Source organism: Peromyscus leucopus, chromosome 9, assembly GCF_004664715.2.
Source record: "Peromyscus leucopus breed LL Stock chromosome 9, UCI_PerLeu_2.1, whole genome shotgun sequence".
Taxonomy (NCBI): Eukaryota; Metazoa; Chordata; class Mammalia; order Rodentia; family Cricetidae; genus Peromyscus; species Peromyscus leucopus.
The window spans coordinates 85845185-85869617 of record NC_051070.1 but is presented as its reverse complement, the minus strand read 5'-3'; the positions used below and the strand labels follow the sequence as shown (position 1 = coordinate 85869617).

General features: G+C 43.0%; 1 protein-coding gene across 4 annotated transcripts in view; it reads left to right on the top strand.

The window, feature by feature from the left end:
- Window positions 1–24271, top strand: part of Acox2 (acyl-CoA oxidase 2) — a 34125-nt gene extending 9854 nt beyond the window's left edge. For all 4 annotated transcript variants that reach the window (XM_028853830.2, XM_028853831.2, XM_037208657.1 and 1 more), the window contains exons 9-15: window positions 1846–2008; window positions 3888–4078; window positions 5539–5718; window positions 8292–8397; window positions 12010–12227; window positions 20549–20681; window positions 23954–24271. In XM_028853830.2, the coding sequence (XP_028709663.1) occupies window positions 1846–2008; window positions 3888–4078; window positions 5539–5718; window positions 8292–8397; window positions 12010–12227; window positions 20549–20681; window positions 23954–24016 (1054 nt within the window). In that variant the 3' untranslated portion in view covers window positions 24017–24271. The remainder of the gene's footprint in view (window positions 1–1845; window positions 2009–3887; window positions 4079–5538; window positions 5719–8291; window positions 8398–12009; window positions 12228–20548; window positions 20682–23953) is intronic.
- The last annotated feature ends 162 nt before the right edge of the window (window positions 24272–24433 follow it).

Here is a 24433-nt window from a genome sequence, read left to right as displayed (position 1 = left end):
ACTGAAGAAAAAGGGGAAGATGTAAAAATAACAAAAGGTAGACTACTGAATCTATTATGAAAAGAAAAAAGAGAAAATATGGATATGATAAGATAAAAAGGGAGATTATGCAATCTACTTTTAAAAAGGAACTACTTGTTTTAAATAAGATAAGTAATGAAAATTTTTTGGTCTGAGTTTATCAGATGTTACTGGACTGGACATTGTTAATATATATAATGGAGTTTTCATATGAATCTGTCATGTTAATGGACTAGACATCATTAATGTAAGTTTTGGCTGTATATATTGTATATACTTATTGGATAGTTTTTTCTTGTATTAGTTATAAGCTTTTTTTAATTTTAGACAAAAAGAGAGGAGATGTGGTGGTATTGTGTATTCTAATAAATTTATCTGGGGTCAGAGAACAGACAGCCACTAGATACAAAGGCTAGAAAATGGTGGCACTCACACCTTTAATCCTAGCATTCCAGAGATAGAAATCCCTCTGGATCTCTGTGAGTTCAAGGCCACATTGGAAATAGCCAAGCATGGTGACACGCCTTTAATCCCAGAAAGCCAGCCTTTAATCCCAGGGAGTGGTGGTAGAAAGCAGGAAGATATATAAGGCGTGAGGACGAGAAACTAGAAGCATTTGGCTGGTTAGGCATTTGGCTGGTTAAGCATGTGGCTGGTTAAGCTTCAGGCTTTCGAGCAGCAATTCAGCTGAAAGCCATTGGGATGAGGACTCAGAAGCCTCCAGTCTGAGGAGACAAGACCAGCTGAGGATCCGGTGAGGTGAGATAGCTGTGGCTTGTCCTGTCTCTCTGATCTACCAGCATGGACCCCAATAACTCGGCTTGGGTTTGATTTTATTAATAAGAACTTTTAAAATTCCTGCTACAGTTGCCCTTCCTCTAGAAACCCACAATAGCCTCAGAGTAAGGCCTGGGCTTTCAAATTCTAGGCTAAAGGCATCTTCCCTGAAGGACTGAGGACTCAGAAGAAGTGATGCTAGTGCTGCTGCTGCCGGCAGCAGAGGTTTCCCAAGGGCTATGGGATGTGCTGTGTACACGTTATGTGAAGAGGAGATTCCAGGTGCCATCAGCTTCAAAGGACCTCTCTCCTCTCCTCTTCTCTTCTCTTCTCTTCTCTTCTCTTCTCTTCTCTTCTCTTCTCTTCTCTTCTCTTCTCTTCTCCTCTCCTCTCCTCTCCTCTCCTCTCCTCTCCTCTCCTCTCCTCTCCTCCCTCTCCTCTCCTCTCCTCTCCTCTCCTCTCCTCTCCTCCTCTCCTCTCCTCTCCTCTCCTCTCCTCTCCTCTCCTCTCCTCTCCTCTCTCTCCTCTCCTCTCCTCTCCTCTCTCTCTCTCTCTTCTCTCTCTCTCTCTTCTCTCTTCTCTCTCTCTCTCCTCCCAATCCCAATACTCAGGTCTCTACATGCTGGAGGTAGTCCTAGGTACTGAAGACACAGCAATAGACATGGACGACAGTTCCTTTCTTATGTGTCTTTGGGCCCAAGTTCATGCCCTAAGAGTTATTAAGCTCAACACATTTCTTATCATACAGCAAGCACATGGTCATAGGCAGTGAAAGGTCATGAACTCTAGTCTTCAGTGGGGTAGGGCCACACCCCTTCACCTGGTCTTTGGGTCCAGGAGGTTTGGAGTTTAGATTTTCAGATAAGATTTATATGCTGTATTTATTTTTACAGGAAAATGTGTGAATGTTGGTGATAGGTAAGGTTTAAACCATAGTAGCCTCATGTTGGCCTTTCAACGGTCCATTGTTATGACTTTGACAGTGTGAGGAATATGGGAACATGGTTTGGAGTGGAATTCTAAATCTTTTGCTTCTTTTCCTCTCAGTGACCCAGAGGCAAAAATCCTGGACTACCAGACACAGCAGCAGAAACTCCTTCCTCAGCTTGCCATGAGTTATGCCTTTCATTTCCTGGCCACTAGCATCTTAGAATTCTTCCACAGCTCCTATGGTGCCATTCTGAACAGAGACTTCAGCCTCCTGCCTGAGGTATTCTGTTTGCTGAAAGCTACTGATGGAGGGTAGCTAATGCTACTCCAGTTGTTGAGAAGTGGCTACAACCTGGCTCCCATAGGCCCTCACTCTCCCAGTGTCCCAGGGCAACGGGGTAAAATGTACCATACTACATGGGTCCACAGACAGTTGGCCCCTAGAGAGATCCAAGAATGTTAACAGTAATGTGAGTGTAGAGTCACAATCCCCAGTGCATGATAGAAACCAAAACAACCCCAAACACAGTCATTCGAACTCTTTTGATGGCACAGTTTGACCTGAACTAACCTGATTTATTCTGCTGGGCACAAAATAACAGAACCATCAATATGTTCAACCATGAGTATAGCATACCTCAGAGGCTCTGTGTTGCCTTTCAAAAAACCAAAGTCCTATCAGGTCCAGAGAGAGCACCACAGTCCAAGCTATGCATTGATCCAATATCTCAGAGTCTAGGATGAGGCTGTGACTCACATCTTCAGTCTGTGTAGGCACTGCACTTTTAAAGCATTGCTTCATTAACCCTTCCCATAGTAGCTACCACTTTATGTTCTTATTTTGCAAGTAAGGAAATAGAAATAGAAAGGAGAAAAGGAGGCCTTTCTCCCATGGGTGTGAAAGTCTGAAAGATGGATAGGGGCTTTCAAGAACTAAAACCTTAAACCAACCTGCTGCCTGGCAACTTCTGCCAGCCCGTTCAGTTGCTCTAGCAAACGTCTATAAACTCGGTGGCTTGTCCACAACAGAAATTAATTTCTCACTCTTCTGGTGATGTCCAGCCTCTGTCATGGTGCTACTATTTGGGAAGGGCCTTCCTGCTGTGTGGTAACATGGTGGAAGATATCATATGAACAGAGAAAGAGTGAGAGGGTACTGAGAAAGGGGACTCAGGTTTATAACAAAGCAACTTCCACCACACCAAACTCAGTCCCACAACAGCATTAACTCATCCATGACATAGGAACTCTCATGGCCCAGTCACCTCTTAAAACAGTTAAGATGGCAACTATAGGACCAGCAACATGGCTCTGTGGAGAAAGGCACTTGCTGCCAAGCCTGATGACCTGAGTTCAATCCCTGAAACCCACATGCTAGAAAGAGAAAATTGACTACTGCTAGTTGTCCTCTGGCCTCCACACATGCACTGCCATCATATTACACACACACACACACACACAGAGAGAGAGAGAGAGAGAGAGAGAGAGAGAGAGAGAGAGAGAGAGAGAGAGAGAGAGAGAGAGAGAGAGAAAGACAGAGACAGAGGCAGAGACAGACAGAGAGAGACGGAGAGGGAGGGGGGAGAGAATGAAAGCTTTCAGAGGCAGCAATTGTGCAATTGTATTTCAACACAAGTTTTGGAGAAGACATCCCAGCCATTGCAGCCATTAACACTCCTCATGGAGGTTTCACCTTATGACCTTATCCTTGTCAAAGGTCCACCTCCTAACACCATTGCTCTGGGATTCAGATTTCAACATATAAGTTTGGGTAGACAGTTGGACCATGGTACCCTCCTACAACCTGGGAAATGGGCTGATAGTAGATACATGTCTTCTTTGGCCACCTTTCCAAACTTCTGCCTGCTGGCAAGCCCCCATGACTCTTGTAGGATGGCGGACCCAATCCAGGAAGGCCCTTCTTCTGAAGATCCTGGAGACACTGGCTAGGACAGATTTTCCTTCATTCTTACACCCCACAGCCACACTACCTAACTGTGTGACTTTGTATGAGCCATACCCTCTAAGCATTCACTTTGTCTGATACTCTGGGAAGCAGTGAGCTAGGCACAGTGCCAACCTCCTAGCTGTGCCAGCATGCAGCAAGTACTAAAGACTGGATGGTACCACAGGACTCTCACACTGCTCTGTCCTTGCAGCTCCATGCACTGAGCACTGGTATGAAGGCCATGATTTCAGACTTCTGTACCCAGGGGGCAGAGATATGTCGCAGGGCCTGCGGTGGTCATGGTTACTCAAAGCTGAGTGGTCTGCCGACATTGGTCACCCAAGTGACAGCCTCTTGCACCTATGAGGGTGAGAACACGGTGCTCTACTTGCAAGTGGCCAGGTAAAGTCCAGTGTTGTCCAGACCTCTGCCCTACACTGGGGATCCTCTGAGCTTCTGCTTAGCAGAGGCTTCTGTCTGATGCTATGGAAGAAGTAAGCTTTGGAAAAGTACCATTTGAGGGCTGTCCAAATCCCACTGTGTCCCTAATCTGCCCACTTCCTCCAGATTTCTTGCTATTCCCAGCCAGGCTATCCTTCTGTCTCACCCAGACAACAACATCAGGCTCCTCCCCTGAGGTCTTGCTTCTCTCCTGTTCCCACTTCTCCATAGGCAACCAGGGGGCTCTTTTCAAAGCCTAGAGAAAAATCACATCTTTTTCTTGTTTAAAATGGTTCCCTCTACTTGAAGGAAAATGCCACAGTATACACTATGCTCTTTCAGTCCTTACGACCCAGACACTGCCTGACCCAACCTGCTCTCAGGTCCTCCTGCCTCCACTGGCCATATTCTTCTTTCCAAAGTGCCCTTGACCCCCTGCCACTCAAAACTACATTTCCTTTGGAAGTTATCACAATCCCTAATTACCTGCAACTTTTTGCTTAGCTTTTTAACTCTTTTTCCTAGCTAAACCAGGATTTCCTGCCTTGCTCACCAAGGTATTCCCTGCTCACAAAAGAGCACACACAAAAACACCCTGAGAGGCAATTAGGCCTCACCAGCCTCCTCCAAATAGGCTGCTTCTTTCCAGCTACTCATGATGGTTGATTCTCTCATACTCATTTATTCTCTGGTGACCAAATGGCACAGATACTTCAGTATCCAAGGAAAAAGGAGTTCACTGACAAATATGACATATAATATTTACTGGGTTTTTCTTTTTCAAGTTATAAAAATAATACAATAGCATGCATTAGGTAGCCTGTACCTGCACTTGACAAGCAATTCACAAGTGTCTCATTCAGCTCTACACACCTGCCCTGTTAGACAAGAAGCATCATTCCTATCATCCGTTAGAAACTGACCATCTTCAGTGGTCTCAGAAGAGCTAATGGAGTCCAGGGCTGTCTCACACAGAAGCAGCCTGGGGTCACCCTCATTCTTCCTAATGCCAGTACTCTTTCATGTGTCTGACTCGTTAGAAGGGCACAGACACTGTACTTACATCCTAAGCCCCCAGTCAGAAGTCCTGATGGTGAAGCTTCTGTTGGCACAAACCTCAGAAGGGCTTGTGCTTAGGATCTAAGGGAGTCTAGCCCAGCTTTTCATCCCCTGTCACCTGGTAAAGAAACTAGTACTTTGGGTACATCTCACTGAGGGTCCTACAGAAGATGGGGTGGGGGGGAGCAAGGAGGTTAGAGTGAAGAGTGGCTGTCAGAAAGGAGCTGGGAAGAGACCTGGAGCCTTGGCTCTCCTCACTGGAGTACAGCATTAAAGTGTATGCCCCTGGGAATGAGGGAGCTGGGCTAGGTTTCCCACAGAGTTTCACACTGCCTCATCTGTCTCTACCTTCCCCCCACCAGGTTTCTGATGAAGAGCTACCTGCAGGCTCAGGTGTCCCCAGGCTCCACACCACAGAAGTCTCTCCCTCAATCTGTCATGTACCTTGCCACACCAGGGCCAGCCAGGTGCGCAGCCCAGACAGCAGCCGACTTCCTCTGCCCAGATCTCTACACCACAGCCTGGGCACATGTGTCTGCCAGGTAAGCCTGTGCTGAGGCATCAGCATCCCAGTCAGGGTGGGCTCCTTCCCACATCATCAGGGCCAGATGGATGGACACTAGTGGCAGTGCTTTACAAACTCCTGCCATGGGTGAAGAAGGGACACCTTACCCCTCAGGCATCGACCACCATCATTTCTTTATTCTGGTCACAGTAATAGAAATGTATCTCCTCTCTGACTAGTGAGAGGAATTTTTTAAACCTTTGGGTTGCTACAGTGATTTCTAATATAACAAGTGCACTCACACATAAATCACTATAAATGAACTGATATACAAATCAGTGCCAACAAGTAAAGTAGTGTTTTAAGTCTGAACTATCCCACAATCTAAAAGTAATTTTTGGAGTTGATATCCACAGCACCCATGTAAAACAGGCAGGCATAGTTATAAGAACTAGTAACCCCAGTGTTGTGTGGAGCAGAGACAGGGTGACCACTGGAATTTGCTGGCTGCCAGCCTAGCTCCAAGTACACTGAGAGACCCTATCTCAGGGGAATAGGGCAGAGATTTATACAGGAGGACCTCAGACACCCTCCTGGACTTTATGCAAGTACAGGTACCCTTTGATACACACACACACACACACACACACACACACACACACACACACACACATATATATATATATATATATACCACATGTATATAACACACACATTAAATAAATAAACAATAAAAGTAATTTTCAAAAGTGTAGTTATATCTCAGAAAAGAACTGGTTTATAGTCAGGGTCTAGTAAAGTCCAAGGAACATGATCAAAACCAAGGACTCAGAGCTAGAAAGATGATTCAACAATTAAGAGAACTTACTGTTCATGCAGAGGTCTCGGGTTTGATTCCCAGTACACACAAACTCCAGTTGGGGGAACCTGATACCCTTCTTCTGGCTTCCATGGGCATCTGCACATACATAGTACACATAAACCCACAAAAGCACAAATACATGAAAATACCTGTCTTTTTAAAAGAACATATATTATTTGTTGTTCTTTTCTTAAGTAAAGGTCTCACTATGTAGTCATGACTGGCCTGGAACTCACTGGGTAGACTGGACTGTCCCAAACTCATAGAGATCCACCTGCCTCTGCCTCTTGCCTCCTCAGTGCTGGAATTAAGGATATGTATTACCATGCCTAGCTTAAAACATGAATTTTTATTATTTATTTTACTTTTATGTGTATGAGTATTTATCTGCATACATATCTTTGCACTATGGGTAAGCAGTGCCCATGGATGCCAGAAATGGGCACTGGATCTCCTGGAGCTAGAGTTACAGACAGTGTGAGCTGCCATGCAGTTCTGGGACTTCAAACTGGATCCTCGGGAAGAGCAGCCAGTGCTCTTAATTGCTGAGCCATCTCTTCAACCCATTACATGAATTCTATTAAAAAGACAAACAAAAACCCAAGAATTTGCACATACTGTCATTTAACAAATATCACCAAGTACTGACTATTTGTCAGAAATGGCTGTGTTCCAGAGGCTGTGAAAAGAGACACAACCTAACCAACCAAATGCAGACACCATCACCGAAGAAATTTAACTACCTAGAAGGGAACTTTGTGAACTGTGCCCCAGACCAGAAAGTCAAAAACTGGAGAAAGTATTTCCAGTACACACTAAGAAGGCTTACTTCCAACCTGTAAACCAAGGAGGGTAGCAGCTATTTTAGGATCAAAGGCAACTTTAGACATTTGCTTCTTCATTCCACAATACTTTTAAATGCCTTTAATATGGAAGGTACTGTGTTTACAAGTGGGGCTCTACCAATAAACTAGCCTGATAAATGCACAGGACACACAGGGCTAGGGTCGCCGGGAAGGTTGGGAAGGGAAACACAGACTTCTGGGGAATTAAAAAGGCACTCTGCATCTCCTTTCTTGGAACTCAATGTACCATCCGCTTATCATTTCCCTGACAAAGCAAACTAAATGTTGCTTAATAAACAGTTTGCTTTACACCCAAATTCCAAGGGCCAGATAAACACACAGGGAGTAGGAAAACAGACTAAAGGTTAATATAATGGCAAATGACTAAGTTGGCGGCTCAGAGGATAGGAGGTGGTTTTCTGTTTTTGTATTAGGTACCTCAGGTAGGACTTGCAGCAGGATTAGACTTAGAAGAATAAACAGTCTCCTTGCTCTTGTCATAAGAAGTAAATCAACAGAATGGCCTGAAGTTATCTGAGATCCTAAAGTTAAAAAAAAAAAAAAAAAAAAAAAAAAAAACCACAGGAAGCTAAAGCAGGAGGACTTAAAGTTCTAGGTCACTCTGGGCTATACAGCAATACTGTCCCAACAGAGAAAAAGAAAAATTTTAGCCCTATTCCCTATTAGCTGTGTGACCCTGAATGAGTTAATTAACCTCTCTGGGACTGTTTTTCCCACTGTAAATTGGGAATGCCTGCCCTTAAAGAGATGCTTATAAAACATTTAGCTTTATAACATGTAAGAGGTCAGTGAGATAATTTCCATTTTTGAAAGACCCCAGAAGTCCATCAGTTCTCCTTCCTGCTCATTCAGGATGCTAAGCCTCTTTTCTTTGATTTCCAGGCTCATAAAGGATGCGGTACACCATACACAGACCCTCATGAGATCTGGGATTGACCAGCACGATGCCTGGAACCAGACTGCTATCATACACCTTCAGGCTGCTAAGGTGAGATGTCTATCAGCTGAAGTTGTGAGGGGCTTGTTCTGTTTCCCAGGCAGGCCACCAAAGTAAGAAAGCTCAAGTTTACATTCTTCCCCACCCCTGCTCCACAGAGACTACCCTCATCTTACATCCAAGGCTGTAGTCCAGAAATCTTAATTAAAGGACTTGACTCCAAAGCATCTTGCTGGCAGCCTTTAGGAAAATGTAATGAGGCTTTGGGTTGTTCAAAAAGCTCCTCCCAGACAGAAAAGCAGCTCAAGTCCCCCCTCAGCCCCACAACAGGCAATCCTAGGATGCCTTATCTAATTTACATTGTCTTTTGTGTTTGTGCACATTTCACCATCAGTCATCAAATATTTGACCATTCACTCTGAGCCAGCACTGGGTACTAAACAGCGAAGACACTGCCTACAAAGAGCTATACGCAAGCAAGCATTAGGATGGGGTGGGAAATGGCAGCTGGTTGCACTCCCTGCAGAGCCCAAAGGACTTCCCAGAAGGGGTCCATGGGCTAAGATTTCAAGCAGCAGTTGGCTGTCTGAGGGTGGTGACAGCTTGGGAGAGGTTTCCCAACAAAGAGAGCACAGGTATCAAACCAGGAAAAAAAGGCTAGGTGCCTGGGAGGCCAAAGCAGGAGAACTGAACTAAAGTGAGGTAAGGAGAGCAGGAGGGAGGTGAGACGTGAGGCCTTCTGGAGCATGGTAAGACGGCTGGTTCTTCCTTCCCTTGCAGGTGGAGAATTTAGGAGTAATCAGAGCTTCTACAAGAATTGTGCAGGGTGCAGGGGGAGGGGGAAGGACTGGAAGCCAATCAGAAGGAAGCAGAGGCAGTCTGGTTAGTCCTGAGGTTGGCTCTTCCATGAGCATGGTGGAGACTGTAGGGAGAACTGGGGAGATGCAGAAATACATGGCATAGGTTACAGGACTCAAAGTCATGAGGTGGGGAAGAGGTAGGATGCCTCCTAAGCTGGGACACCTGAGATGTCTCGCTTATCAACAACTGGAAGACTGAAGTGTTCATTCCCGTTTTCAAAGCCCAGGCCTGAAAATGGCACTCTTAGAACAGAGTCCTGAGAAGTACCTGCACAGGCATCCTAGGCCAGGCTATCAGGCAGACTGAGCACGAGAGCCACCTGGCGACCCAACATTCAACCCACAGTTGGCATGAATTCTGCAGCCCTCAGCTTCTGGGCATCTGAATTTCATTTAGTCTACTGCCTGCAGTACTGAGACCCCTATCAACCAGAGGGTTAGCCAGAACTGTACACTCTCCTTAGATCACAGGAAAGGAGACACACTTGCCCAATGTTCATTTGTCTGTCTTTCAAACCTCTGTGCTCTGACTTTAAACACAACAACCACTACTTGCCAGGACTCCATCAGTTAGCATAGGGAGGCTAACAGAATCCTTTCTAAGGTGGAGGACATACAACTCATAGGAGTGAAAAAACTGAGCCAAGATACTTTCCTTTCCCATGTGCCACGAAGGCACAGTTGTGTCTGTCCTCTGGAAGCTTCCAGGGAGATACCTGCTGCTGAATATTGCCTCTCACTCCCTGGTAGAACTCCCTTGTCCTCCCTCATAAAGGAATTACTCCCTGCACCAGCCTCACACTCTAATCATTTAACAAACAATAGGTGTCCTGAAGGCCTCCCACTGAGGCAGGTTTTCACCCTTTAGTTGTTGGGGTGAGGAGAAAGGGAAAGAGTCCAGATGGCAGAGGTTTGGTGGCAGTGGTCATTTTGCTGATTCCCACTCTATATTAAGTGGTTAAGAACCACAGAGTCAGCCCTTCTTCCATGGCCTAGTGAACAGCACTGCTTACATCCAGGACCTTATGCTTCTGCTAGTATACATTTTACACATACATTCCTCAGTGCACACATGTGCACATACACTGCCTTAACATGGCAGATAGTAAGTAGCTGTTTTCTTGAGAAAAGGGGGCTGCCACCCTCCAAGTACCACAGGCTAGCCTCCAATACACCTATATTCTTTCTTTCTACTTTCTTTTGTTTTTGTTTTCTATAGTAAACAACAGTTCTTTTTAATGTCAAAAGGGAATACAATCATTTAAAAGTATTTTTCAAAGTTAAATAATGAATTAGTCCATTTTGAGTACTCTTTGCTGTAGAGTTAGTGATTTTGACATAATCAAATGCTGTACACTAATGATACAACTTTTACAGGTAGCAGGAATGTGGCTGACTTGATTTTCACATTGGTGAAATTTCCTAGCATTGTTGCATTTGATATTTATTTGAATTTGCTCAGACTAACTAACATTACAGTTTGTAATCTAATTAAGCACCTTCCTAACACACTTTCTAACATTTCCAAGAGCTTTGAAAAGAGGAACCTAACGAAATATCCAAACACTGCAATGTATTCCTTCTCATCTTCCTGTTTTTATTTTCTATTATTTATCTACCTATCTATTTATTTGTTCTATGTGTTTTTCACATCATGTATATTGATCCCATTTATTCCTCATCCCTTTGCATCCACCCTCTGCCACTGCACCCCTACCACCTAATAGAATGAAATTCAAGAGAAAGAAAAGGAAGAAAATAAAATGAGAAAAATAAAAAAAGAAGGGAAGGAATTAAAAATCGCATCATGGAAGCTGTACTGTGGCCCAACAAGTCATGCCTTTGTCCATATATCTCTAACTGGCAAGTGTTCATTGCAGTCATTGGTCTGGTTGTAGGACCCTAGTCTTCACTACACATTCAATGCTGGGCCCCCACTAGGACTCTTCCTGGACATCCCACTCCACCCTGTGTTGTGGAGATCTTTCAGCTTTGGATCTGTGGGTCATGTCCCTTTATGTGCTCTAACAGATCATAGATGAGGTGGATGTTGGGGCAGACCAAGTCAGAACCCTGGGTCTGGGCCTGGGCAGCTGCAGGGTTGGTCTGCCAGGTGGGAGATGGGGGCAGCTCTCTCATAGTTACAATTTCTGGGCTGGTTCACCCACATCCCCACTAACAGTGTTGGCTCTATTGTGCTGCCCTGGTGAGGTGCAGGGCCTGCTCTCCCAAGTGTTGGCTGGTGAGGGTCAGGGATGGCTCTCCCACAGTTATCATCACAGGACCAGCTCTCCCACTGTCTCAGGTGTTGATGGGCAGGGGGGCAACTCTCCTTTGCTCATGCTGCCACAAGGCAGATGGGTAATGGGGACAGATGTCCCATACTCACGCCTCCTCTAAAAGGGCTGGCTCTGTTGTGCTACCCTGGCGGGGTACAGAGCCTGCTCTCCCTGGTGTTGCAGCTGGTAGGGATCGGGAATAGTTCTCCCACTCTTATGACCATAGGGCCAGCTCTCCCACCTGCCCCAGGCGTTTCTACTTTCCAATGCTCTTGAACATGTCTCAAGTAAATGAGGATTCCAAAGGCCCAGTTTAACAGTCCACCAAGCCCCTAACACATACACATACACACACACACACACACACACACACACACACACTCATACATCAAAAAGATTCAGTCAGACAAAAAATAACCACCAATCCTCTGGAAGGCATACTTACTCCAGCCATCTTGCCAAGCTTCCAGGATGGCCTGTGGATCTGGGAATGAGAAGGCTTGTGCATCTTTGTGTCTTCGTAGGCTCACTGCTACTACATCACTGTGAGGAGTTTTAAGGAAGCTGTGGAGAAACTAGACAACGAACCAGCAATTCAGCAGGTGCTCCAACGCCTTTGTGACCTCTATGCCTTACATGGTATTCTGGCTAACTCAGGTGACTTTCTTCATGATGGTTTCCTGTCTGGGGCCCAAGTGGACATGACTAGAACAACCTTTCTTGAGCTGCTCCCCTTGATCCGGTAAGTGACTGGGACTTGAAACCATGTTAGACTGTGGTGCACAGACTGCTTCTCACTCCAAGGCCTTGCAAACTTGAGGTCTAGACAGGCTAACACCTAGCACAATTATACCAACAGAAAGCATTAGGGCTTAATGAAAAAAAAATTAGAGGAATTAGGAGAAAATTAAAAATTAAAGAATAAATTAGCCACCTCAGTTGAATTCTTCAACATCAGCAAGGAGCAGTGTCTAATAAAATCAAGACTCCTATATATGGGCATGTTAATAATAACAATTTTAATCATAACCAGTGTTTAATGGGTATTTGTATGCTAAAAGCTTTTATATGCATTATCTCATTTAATCCATACAGCCTTTGAATTGGATTTAATCTTCCTGTTCTTTGAGAAAGATTAGGTTTATGAGAGTGAACTTTTGTACCTTTGCATGATTAGCAGAGGAGGAGCTGGGAACATTCAGAGCTTCTGACCACTGAGCATCACTCTTCTCCTGTGGAATACGGTGCCTGGGGAGGTCATTATTATGTATATGTTATGCATAGCCAGGTCTTTGTTGACTATGCTTTAAGCAAATTCTTACCAAGCTTAATAAATGTATTTTATTACTCCTTTATATCCCTTCAAGATGCTTTTTTAGACTCAGTAATTTATGTACTGATTTGTACAGCAATAATACAGATACTTTTTAAATGTAGATCTGATCCTGTACAATTTAGAGACATGAATACTAGTGGCATTTATCCTGGTATTTTATAGATAAAGTAAATATTGCTTTAGGAACACATCAAGGGGCTGGAGAGATGGCTCAGAGGTTAAGAACACAGGCTGCTCTTCCAGAGGTCCTGAGTTCAATTCCCAGCAACCACATGGTGGCTCACAATCATCTATAATGAAATCTGCTATCCTCTTTGGCCTGCAGACATACATGCAGGCAGAACCCTGTATACCTAATAAATAAATAAATAAATAAATAAATAAATAAATAAATAAATAAATAATTTTTTTACAAAAAGAACACATCAAAACCAAAGTCTGTCCTGACCAGATAACTAGAAGAAACAGGTAGTAAAACACTATGAATTGCCAGGTGGTGGTGGCGTTCACCTTTAATCCTAACACTTGGGAGGCAAAGCCAGGGAATCTCTGTGAGTTTAAGGCCAGCCTGGTCTACAGGACGAGATCCAGGATAGGCACCAAAGCTACACAGAGAAACCCTGTCTTGAAAAACCAAAAAAACACTATGAATTATTTACTAGTATCAGTATATATATATATATTGGGTTAATTTGAGAACACAGCAGTTTTGAAACTTTGCTGGGCAAAACATATGATGTCTATTATGTGTGGAGGGAAGTGACTTTTCCCCTGGGACTTCCAACAGTTCTCATTATTAGTAAAAAGACTTTAAATATGTATAGGTTTTTATAAGAGGTTAAAAAATTTCAACCAAATGCCTTTTGTTTCTAAAATGCAGTATTAACAAGCCCCTGTGGCTAGATATCAGCATCTGACCAATAGCTAGTGGCTAGTAAATGTTTATTCAATTAAACTATCAAATATGGGGCCAAAGAGATGGCTCATGGGTCAAAATACTCCCCACTAAGCCTGACAATTTGAGTTTGATCCCAAAGAGTGGAAAGCTAGTTCCAGCTTCCATAAAGGCATTTTCTAACCTCCAAACACATACCATGGCCTCTCCACCAGAATAAATAAGTAATAATCTAAACAAAAATGGTCAAAAGTATACCTAATACAATTATACTAGGTATTAAACTTACCTTAATGTGGAGGGATTCAGTATGGGACTGCTAAGGGTGTAATTTGTACTACCAAATTCAAATGCAAGTTGGCCTGTCTTTCTGAAATGATTAACACTTTTAAAACACATGGGGAAAAAAATCACCTAGGCCTGGGCTGGAGAACCATAACACGTCATAAGCATGGTGCACTCATGCCTCTGTGTGTGTGTGTGTGTGTGTGTGTGTGTGTGTGTGTGTGTGTGTGTGTTAATGTGCATTCTGCTTTTCTAAGTGCTTGCCTTGCCAGAGACATAAACTGCCAACTCACACCTAGAAACCACAAATTGATTTACTTACATTGGGTCCTAAGTTTCCTTTCTTACTGCAAGGTAATTATGTGCAAAACAGATCCCATGCTCTTATCAGTTCAGCATCACAGCTGTGTGCCTGGATTAGCCACTGTCACCCTCAGATTTCGGGGATGACAAATCAAGGGCAGGACAATTCTGAGAGACACCAAAACTAGCTCTCAGTGTGAGGCCAATGAACTGATCCAGCTCAGTCTTAGTACCTTAAGTGATGATTAAAAACCTCCACTGAGGGACTTCTGAGTAAAAGTGGCAAGCTGAACATATGCATTCATTTCCAAAGCCCTACTAAAACATCAGTATAAACATCAAATACATATTTGTTTTGAGACAGAGTTTCATGTAGCCCTGGCTTTGAACTTGCTGTACAGCCACGGATAGCCTTGAACCTGTGATTGTCCTGACCCCATTTTCCCAGTGCTGGGATTACCAGCAATACCCAACACATCCAGTTTTTATGAAGTGCTGCAGTTTGAACCCAGGGCTTTGTGCATGCTGGGCAAAGGGGCTACACACCCTTATCCCTTAAAACATTAAGAAATTTAAAGGTATCAACCTACAAAGAGGAGGACAGAAGAAGCATGAAAGTTGGAGGACATGTGGACAGTGGCTGGCAGACAGGTTCAGCAAAGACACAGTGCTGTGTCTGACAGTGGGGTAAAGGTGAGATGACAGAACACACTGGACTCCCAGTTTCCTCCTTTCTCTTGAACCTGTTCTGCTAAAAGGGTAAACAGCAAGGCAGTGGACTAGAAAGCATTGAGCACAGCTGAGGACGAGACTGTCCTACAAAAATCACTTCACAGGCCCTTCCCAGCACATTTTCCATTGGTTCCTAGAAGGCTGGCAGCCTGTACTTACAAAGATGGCAAGATAGTCCTTCAAGCAGCCAAGGAGGAGCTAAAGATGCAAGCCACTTTTAGCATTTACAATCCATCCAGCTCACTCCACAGTGACCCCATTAAAAAGTAATACCAGGCTTCTACTAGTTTGGCTAGTTAGCACCCCACTATCAGCTAAGATCATACACTCAGGATCACCATGCACCAGAGGAAAGCCCTTAATCTAAAAGATGGAGACCCAAATAAGCAAGAATAAGACAACTTGAAGGATACAAATAAACCTGCAGGGAAAGTAAAACTTAAAAACAGAAAAGAAACATTTGTTAAAATCACCAACATCTTCAAAGAGATAAGAAGGTCGAGATACTGCAGCTATGAAATAAGAACAAAAGTACCAGACGGGCGGTGGTGGTGGTGGTGGTGGTGGTGGTGGTGGTGGTGGTGGTGGTGGTGGTGCACGCCTTTGATCCCAGCACTCAAGAGGCAGAGGCCAGCCTGGTCTACAGAGCAAGTTCCAGGACAGCCAGGGCTACACAAACAAACCTTGTCTTTCTTGAAAGATCAAAAAACAAAAATGCCGTCAATATTCAGAGAGCAGAAAAAGGGTTCTGAAAGTTTAAAATGATAATATAAATGAAACATCAGTGAATGGATTAGAGATGGAGTTGTGACAACCTCAGAGAAAGAGACAAAAAAAGGCTTTTAAAAAGAAGGCCAATCAATAAATTTTTTAACATATTTTAAAGAAAACTCATATTCACAGTCCATCATGTGAAAGACAGGTGAAAAAAAAAAGAAAACCAAAAGGTGGCAAATCATCATTAAAATAATTTACAAAAATTTATCTCAAGTAAAAGATACAGAGTTTCAGGCTGAAAAGGTCCACCGTGCCTATAAGCAGAAGGAGACAGGTCCTCACACAAGCAAGCATTGCCGTTTCAAATGTTCTTGTTTTAATTTTTGTGTGCTCCTGGAGATCAAAACCATGGCCTTGAACATGTTAGGCAAGTACTCTACCTGTGAGCTCCAGACCTTCAAGCATTTAAATAGGCTGAAGAAGGAGGGTGGCTAGGAAGGTGACTTCCCAGGAAAGGCCTCAGAGTTCAGGGAAGGGCCTTAGGGCAATCAAGAGAAATCATGTGGCTGCCAGGAAAAAAGGGCCAGACAAGCTGAGCACAAGACAAGGAGACAGGAAACTAGAATGCTTGACTTATCTACCCAGAAGCCAGAAACAAGGCCAACAGAGGTGGGAAGCATGGCTATGGTAGAGAAGACAAAGGTGTAGGTGCCAGTGAGACAGGAGGAATGGGGTATACAATTGCAAAGACTTTAATGACCTGGGCTCTTACTATGTGTGAGAATGAATGTTTTTACCGGGCGGTGGTGGAGCATGACTTTAATCTCAGCACTTGGAAGGCAGAGGCAGGTGGATTTCTGTGAGTTCCAGGCCAGCCTGGTTTACAAAGTGAGTTCTAGGACAGCTAGGGATACACAGAGAAATCCTGTTTCTTGTAGGGGAGGGGTGGGGAGGAGAATGGGAAGGTTTTGAGCATAGCACAGTTATTATAACCTGAAACAACCTAACCTTGTGTGTATATTCATACCTAGGAGGTATGTTTGTGGGTTTTTTATTTCAGGTTTGTTTGTTATTGTTGTTTTGTGTATGTGCACACCAGAGGACAGCCTCAGGTGTTCTTTCTCAAGCGCCAATGGCTAGATAGACCAGCCAGTGAGCCCAGGAGCGATCTGCCTGTCCCCACTTGCCCAGTCTAGGATTACAAATGCCCCCGTGATAAGTAATGGCTCATGCCTTTAATCCTAGCACTCAGAGGCAGGCAGATCTCTGTGATTTCTAGGCCAGCCTTGTCTACAGAGTGAGGTCCAGGACAGCCAGGGTTACACACAGAGAAATGCTGTCTCAGAAACAAAACAAAGCAAAACAAAAATAATGCCCAACATGACACTCAGCGCCCCCACCTCCCCCCACACACACATAAGTACTGGGAATGAAACTTAAGTCCTCAAACAGTTTATCAACTGAGCCACCTCCCAGCCCCTTATATATATTTTTGAATAATATAAAGCAGGGCCTGGGAGTACAGCTCTGAGGTAGAGTACTTGCTAAGTGTACATAATGCTACTGATTTAACTCACAGCCCCAAAATTAATCATCATAAATAATTAATAAATAGCAACAAGGAAATGGGTCTGAAAGCCAGGTGAGAGATGATCATGGACTGGACGAGAGCAGAGCACTGACTGATGTGGGAAGTAGGCAAAATTTGGACATGCTTTGAAAATAGAACAATGTTTGCTGACCATTAGATATGGCACAAGATAGAAAGAGGAAGTTGGGCCATTTATCATAAAAGAGAAAGCTATAGAAGGACTAGGCGTAGATAAGACAGACAAGATCAGGAGTTTGTTTTTGGCATTCAGTGCATTTAGAAAGCCTGTTAGAAATCTAGTACAGAAGCCAGTGAGCAGGTGACACAGCAGGGATAAATTTGGAAGTCAGTGGCATGTGGCTGATATTTAAAGCCATGAGAGAGATGATATCATCAAGGAGTAAGTGGATGAGAAGGACTCTCCAAAGACAGTAAGGAGACCTAGACAAGAGTCGTTTCCATGAAGTGCTGGAGGTAAAAGTGAAGTGAATCCAGTCCTCTCCAGAAAGTGCAGAACTGGAGACAAGCAAACAAAATACTCCCAAATTCAGTCAAAAGAGGAGCCAAGATCTAGGGTGGAGAGGGAAAGGAGTAGAGCCAAATGTTTGTTTGTTTTCATTTTATTTTTTTTAATTTTACAAGTATTCTTCCATATATGTAAGTGCAACACACCTGTGCAATGCCTGAGGCGTTAGAGTTGTGGGCCACCAACTGACTACTGTTAGCTAAACCAAGGTCCTTTACAAGAGCAGCAAATGTTATTAAACACTGAGCCATCTCTCCAGCATCCCTACCAAGCTTGTCTTAAGAGAGATGACAGCAAGTTTCTATACAGATGGAATGACCTCATGGGGTTTCTGACACCGTACAGGATGGAAAAGTATCCTTCTCCTGTAGGTAAAGGCTGAAAGCATCTAGTGCACCAAGAATAAGCAGACTAGGATTGGAGATCAGAGCTGACTAGTGTAAAGGAGGGCTATGTATAATGCTCAGAGGCGGGAACCTATGGGAAGCTCATCTGACTTCCACTTGATCAGTGAAATAGGATGCAAAGTCACTCTGGTAAGGAAGAGGAGCTGGGTGCTATAGACTTGAAGATGTAAGACTATGAAAAAAATCACTAGGAGAGGGGGTCAGTAAACCAAAGCAATGGAATATGACTGTTAGGCTGTGTCTCAGCTACCTGAACTCTTAGGACAGCAGCGTAGGCTGGTTTTTCCAGCCACATACAGTCACATAGGCGGTGGTAAACAGTGAAAACAAGGAGTGGCCTGGGCTATACCAGTATGACAAGGAAAAAAAAAAACTGTTGAATATATTTTTAGGGGGAGAATACAATGGACCATGGAATTTCACATGACTACAGAGAGACCTGAGCCCATCAGGGTCATAGGGGATATTAAACAAGAAGTATTCATTAAACTCATTAGCACTTGTCAAAACAGGAGGCTCATTAGTTATTGTCAAAACAAGATTAAAGGCCAGCCAAGATGGATGGCTTGGTGGGCAAAGGTACTTGAAGCCAAGACTGACAATGTGAGTTCAATCCCTAGGCTGATGATGTAAGCTTGATCTCAGAGACCCACAAGTGGAAAGACTGACTCTTGCATCTTGTCCTTTGACCTCCATGTGTACTGTATAGTTCTAGACCAGCCAGAACTACACAGTGAGACCCTGTCTCAAAAACAAACAAACAAGAACACAACAACCAAGGCCAAATTGATCTATATGGGAAGTTCAGATCAATCAGACCTTAAGCAAGACAAAACAAACCAAACAAAACAAAAATTTAAAACACAAAAATATAATTAGGTTTATTATCCTATCCACCTCAAATGTTTTGATGCCATATAGTCATTATAATGTCAACATTAATTTTCAAAATTACAACTACATTTGAAGGCAGGAAAGCTAAGGGGAAGAAGCATGAGGTTGAGGAGATAGAGATGAAGAGAAACTTGCTCAATCCAGACAAGTGTGTGGAACATGCCTGTAATCCCAGCAATCAGGAGTCTGGGGGTGGAGCATTGAGGGGAGTATAATACACCAGACTGGGTTGCATAGAATTCCAGGTAAGCCTGGACTGCATGATAAGATTTGTCTCCTTTTACTCCCCCAAAAGGAAACCCTTGCTTTTATAACAGTCAGCCAATACCATCTAAAACTGAAGCATCAGGAAAAAACTAGGAGATATTTGCTCAAATATCAGCTAAAAGACCAACAGTGTTTCCAAGGAGAAGAAACCTGGAACAGAGAGGCTGGTGCACTAGTTGCTTTCCCTTGTTGTAATAAAACACTGACTAAAACCAACCTGGGGAGGAAATGGTTTATTTGGTTCTCAGGTTATAGTCAATCATTGAAGGAAGCCAAGGCAGGAACTCAAGGCAGCATCTGGAGGCAGGAACTGAAGAAGACACCATGAAAGAGTGCTGCTTACTGGCTTACTCTCCATAGACTGCTCAGTTGCCTTTTTATATAACCTAAGACCACCTACCCAGGGATGGCACCACCCACAGTGGGCTTGGCACCCCCATATCAATCATTAATCAAGAAAATGTTCCAACAACATGTTTACCAGCCAATCTGATGGAGGCAATCCCTCAGCTGGAGCTCCTTCTTCCCAAGAGACTCTAGTTTGTGTCAAGTTGATTTAAAAAACAAAACAAAAAAAAACAAAAAACAAACCAAAAAAACCCCCTAACCAGTGCACTGCTAGATAGGCTGATTTTTTTTTTTTTTCATTTATTTTTTTCCAATGTTGGGAACTGGATACTGGACTTTATGCCCAGTAGGTAAGCCCTATTTTTTTTTTAATAACAAGCCTTAAAGAACTCTATGATTCTTTATCCTGTGCATATATAACTAATAAAAGTAAAACCCACAAGGCTGTAGAGATAGCTCAGCAGTTAAGAGCACTGGCTGCTCTTCCAAAGGACCCAGATTCAATTCCCAGCACCCACATGGCAGCTCACAGTTGTCTTTGACTCCTGTTCCAGAGGATTCAGGACCCTCACACAGACATACATGGGAGCAAAATACCAATGTACATAAAATACAAATAAAGTTTAAAAAAAAAAGAAGTTTAAAAAAAATTAAAACCCAAATAATAAAGATGAATTGTTCAAACAACAGATAATGATGCAACTTCTAATATTTCCTGTGGATCAATAAGGTGAAATGCTCACAATTTGTCTCCTCTCTCAGGAAAGATGCGATCTTGTTAACTGATGCTTTTGACTTCACGGATCATTGTTTAAATTCTGCACTCGGCTGTTATGATGGACATGCCTACGAACGTCTATTTGAGTGGGCTCAGAAGTCACCAGGCAATACTCAGGTATTTGAGTGAAACCCATTATAAATTATGTAAAACAGCAGAGAACAAGCAGTAAATACATCTCCATGTTTCCCATTTTAATCAATTCCGCTTAGGTTGAAAATCACTTGACACAGAGCATCTGTTTAAAATACTTTTAGGGAGTACATAAAAGAAACCAGGGGTGCGACTTGGCAGGAACTGAAATCAGCAAAATGCACAGTTCAGAATGTGCAAAGGGCATTAAGAGAAAGGCTCATTTCTAAATCATGGCTTGACATACCCAAAGGCACACACATAGAGCAGCAAGCTGGCTTTTACATTTACAAAACTAAGATAAAGCCGGGAGGTGGTGGCGCACGCCTTTAATCCCAGCACTCGGGAGGCAGAGGCAGGCGGATCTCTATGAGTTCGAGGCCAGCCTGGGCTACCAAGTGAGCTCCAGGAAAGGCGCAAAGCTACACAGAGAAACCCTGTCTCGAAAAAAACCAAAAAAAAAAAAAAAAACAAAACAAAACAAAACTAAGATAAATCATATCAGTGGTAAACTATTTTATTTTCAGCCTTTTAGCTCCATTTTATGTAAATAAAAGAGGATCAGAGGTAACAGGAAATATGAGGTACTGCCATATGTGGGCAGGAAAAGTACATATATTATAAGGGGGATGGTGATACGACTGTTCTGGATGGAATACGAGAATTCCAGTTATCCCAGCCTCACTGGACAAAGTTAAGAACATCAACCAGTAGTACTGTACTTCGAATTTAGGGAGCCCATCCTGAAAAGCAGATTTGACACAGATGATCCCAACAAGGGACCTATCTATCTATAGGCACACACAGTGTTGGGTATATTCGATTTTAAAAACAAATGTCTTTCAGATGGAAAAACTTTCTATTTAGTCCAGCTTCAGAAGGTGTCTTAACAAAGAGGTGACCAACACTCGCACTTAGCCAGACTTGCTCTTGACAGTCCGTATTCTGTTACACGTCAGAGCTTAGCTTAACATTGTCACCTAAAGTTATAACCTCAAAACGGCTGCCAGAGAGGTCAGTCCATTTCAGTCAAGTGCCATCCACAAGATAACATTGTTTTAGCTGAAGGAAATATAAACAATTTACCTACACATTCACTGCTCCTATGGTTAGCCTACTTCTAGCACATTACTTTTCTAATGATCATTCCTCTGTCCTTGCTAATGTTTAAATCCTGGCATAAAAGCAAAGCAGTCCTTCCCAATCCAGCCTGCTTCCCACGGTCTCAAGAGAGAACTATGTCCTTTGGTATTCCATAGAACCATCATGCCTCTCCCTGTTCACCTGTCAGAATGCTGAGACACATAGCTCAGACCTGTTTTATTGGCAACCCAGGCAACATTCCACTCCCCTAGATTCCTCATGGTCACCAAAGACTGTAGTGGACCATCTTGTTTTTGTTCGTTCTTAAACACTTTAATCTGGAAACCATAGCAGGTTTGTAGATATGACTGACCCATCATACTGATTCTGTAAAATGTTGACATACTTCATCCTGTTCTTTAGTCTCTACTTCCTTCTATTTGAACAAGGATGAAGCTTCTCATGACCTACATGATACAAGAGCAGCCAGTGCATCCAGACACCACAAATACTCATCAGCCAGCCTTATGTTACCTTGTTAAGTGACAGGTGCAGCAGTGTGGCTCTTTCATGAATGGCAGTTTAGAAATGTGAGGTTACAGATGACTTTGACTCCCACTTGGTCAAAATGATACTTGGTTGACTGCTAATACATAGCCACATGATTATACTTTCAGATCCTTTGAAAAGCACCAACATTTTTAAAGCCTATTTTTTGATCTGCCATAGTCTGAAGTGCAGCAGATATTTTAATAGAAAAAGGCACATTACAGGTAAAACAGCAGCTATGTTGTACCCTGTGGACACAAAAGTACAAGTAAGAATATTTCTCACTGGTGATCTTATGCTGGAAGTAAAGCGCTATATGCTAGGCTGTATGTCTTAGTGCCACAGGAGCCTCTCCTGTCTGGAGCAGGCTATGCTGAGCTTTCTCCCTAAACAGGATGACATGTGCTTTTGGCTTTGACTGATCTAGAAAACTGCCACAGAAGATTCTCCCTCTTCACATGAAATCATGTCCAAGTGATTCCCTAAGGAAGCAAGAAGGACTCATCGGGGGTCATTTCAAACCAAGAAACCCCTTTTTTTAGTGTTTAAGGGTCTTGTGTAGCCTAGGCTGGCCTTGAACTCCTAACTTCCAAATGCCAGGATTACATGTGTACATCATCACACCCCAGAATCCTAATCTCTCAGTAACTATATTGTAAAAACATGCCCAAGGAATAGTGAGAAGTGTTAAACATTCTGGTTCATTCCATCATTCAAAGAGTATTTATTGTGCAATAATGGTGTGCTAGTATTGAAGAAATGGTGGAGAACAAAGGTGTAGACCTGTGTTAAGGACCTTAGGATTTTTGTTTTGTTTTGTTTAAGATTTATTTATTACATATACAGTGCTCTGCGTGCATGTATGCCTGTGAACCAGAAGAGAGCACCAGATCTCATTACAGATGGTAGTGAGTCACCATGTGGTTGCTGGGAATTGAACTCTAGTGCTCTTAACCTCTGAGCCATCTCTCCAGCCCCCAGGACCTTATAGTTTTACTGTAAAAGAAAAGGAAATAAACAAGAAAATAGTATGGAAGACTGAAGTTTAGCTATGAAGAAAAGAACTCAGATGCTGCAGTAGAGGATGATGGGAAAGCCTATTCACACACAGAATATCAACTACCTGATTCTTTCTGGTTGCCTGTTTTGTGGTTCATGTTCAGTTTCAAAGAGCCTCAAATACTGAAGGCTTTTATTTGTATTAAATTCCAAAAACAAAGAATAAGCTGTAGGTTTTTCTTATAATTAGCCACCTGCATGCAGTTTAAAATCTAAGAAAGGAGGCTTTTTGGAAAAGTGTTTACCATATGTTCACACAATATGAATTTTAAAAATAATATGAAAAATTAAGAATCTTGGGTAATTGCCAGGTGGTGGTGGCACACACCTGTAATCCCAGCACTTGGAAGGCATGGAGGTGGATCTCTGTAAGTTCGAGGCCATCTTGGTCTACAAAGTGAGTTCCAGAATAGTCAAAGCTGTTACACAGAGAAACTCTGTCTCGAAAAACAAAACAAAAAAGAATCTTAGGTAATATTACTCTTTTAACATGAAGTACTTAATTTGAAAGTGAAGTTATTAATTCTAGAAGTGTTCTTCTAATACTGTGATTCCTGTAAACACAGGAGAACCCTGCCTATGAGAAATATATCCGACCACTGCTACAAAGCTGGAGACCCAAGCTATGAGAAGCCAACAGTACTCAGGATCAAGAAGCACTATGGTGGTTCTACGGCATACATGTAAAGATTGAAAGTGAAAGCGAAGGCAGAGTGGCTAGCTCCTCAACTCTTAGTGAGCTGGTACGTGAATGAATGTTCATCACATTATTCTACTTCTGAGTATATTTGAAATTTCTCTTTGTCTATTTGTAGTATGTATTTGGTTAAATGCTAGAATTTTCCTTTAAAAATAGCAAAAGCCAATAAACTCATTAGTCACTACTTATGTTGTTTATTTATCAAGGGTATGCTGGGATCAAAAAGTCTGATGGATGTCAGCAAGCACTCTACCACTGAGCTACCCCTGTGGCCCACAACTTACCTTTAGCATTTACCCTCAGGTTTACAGGAACACATATGCAGCCTTTCAAAGCTACCTGGATG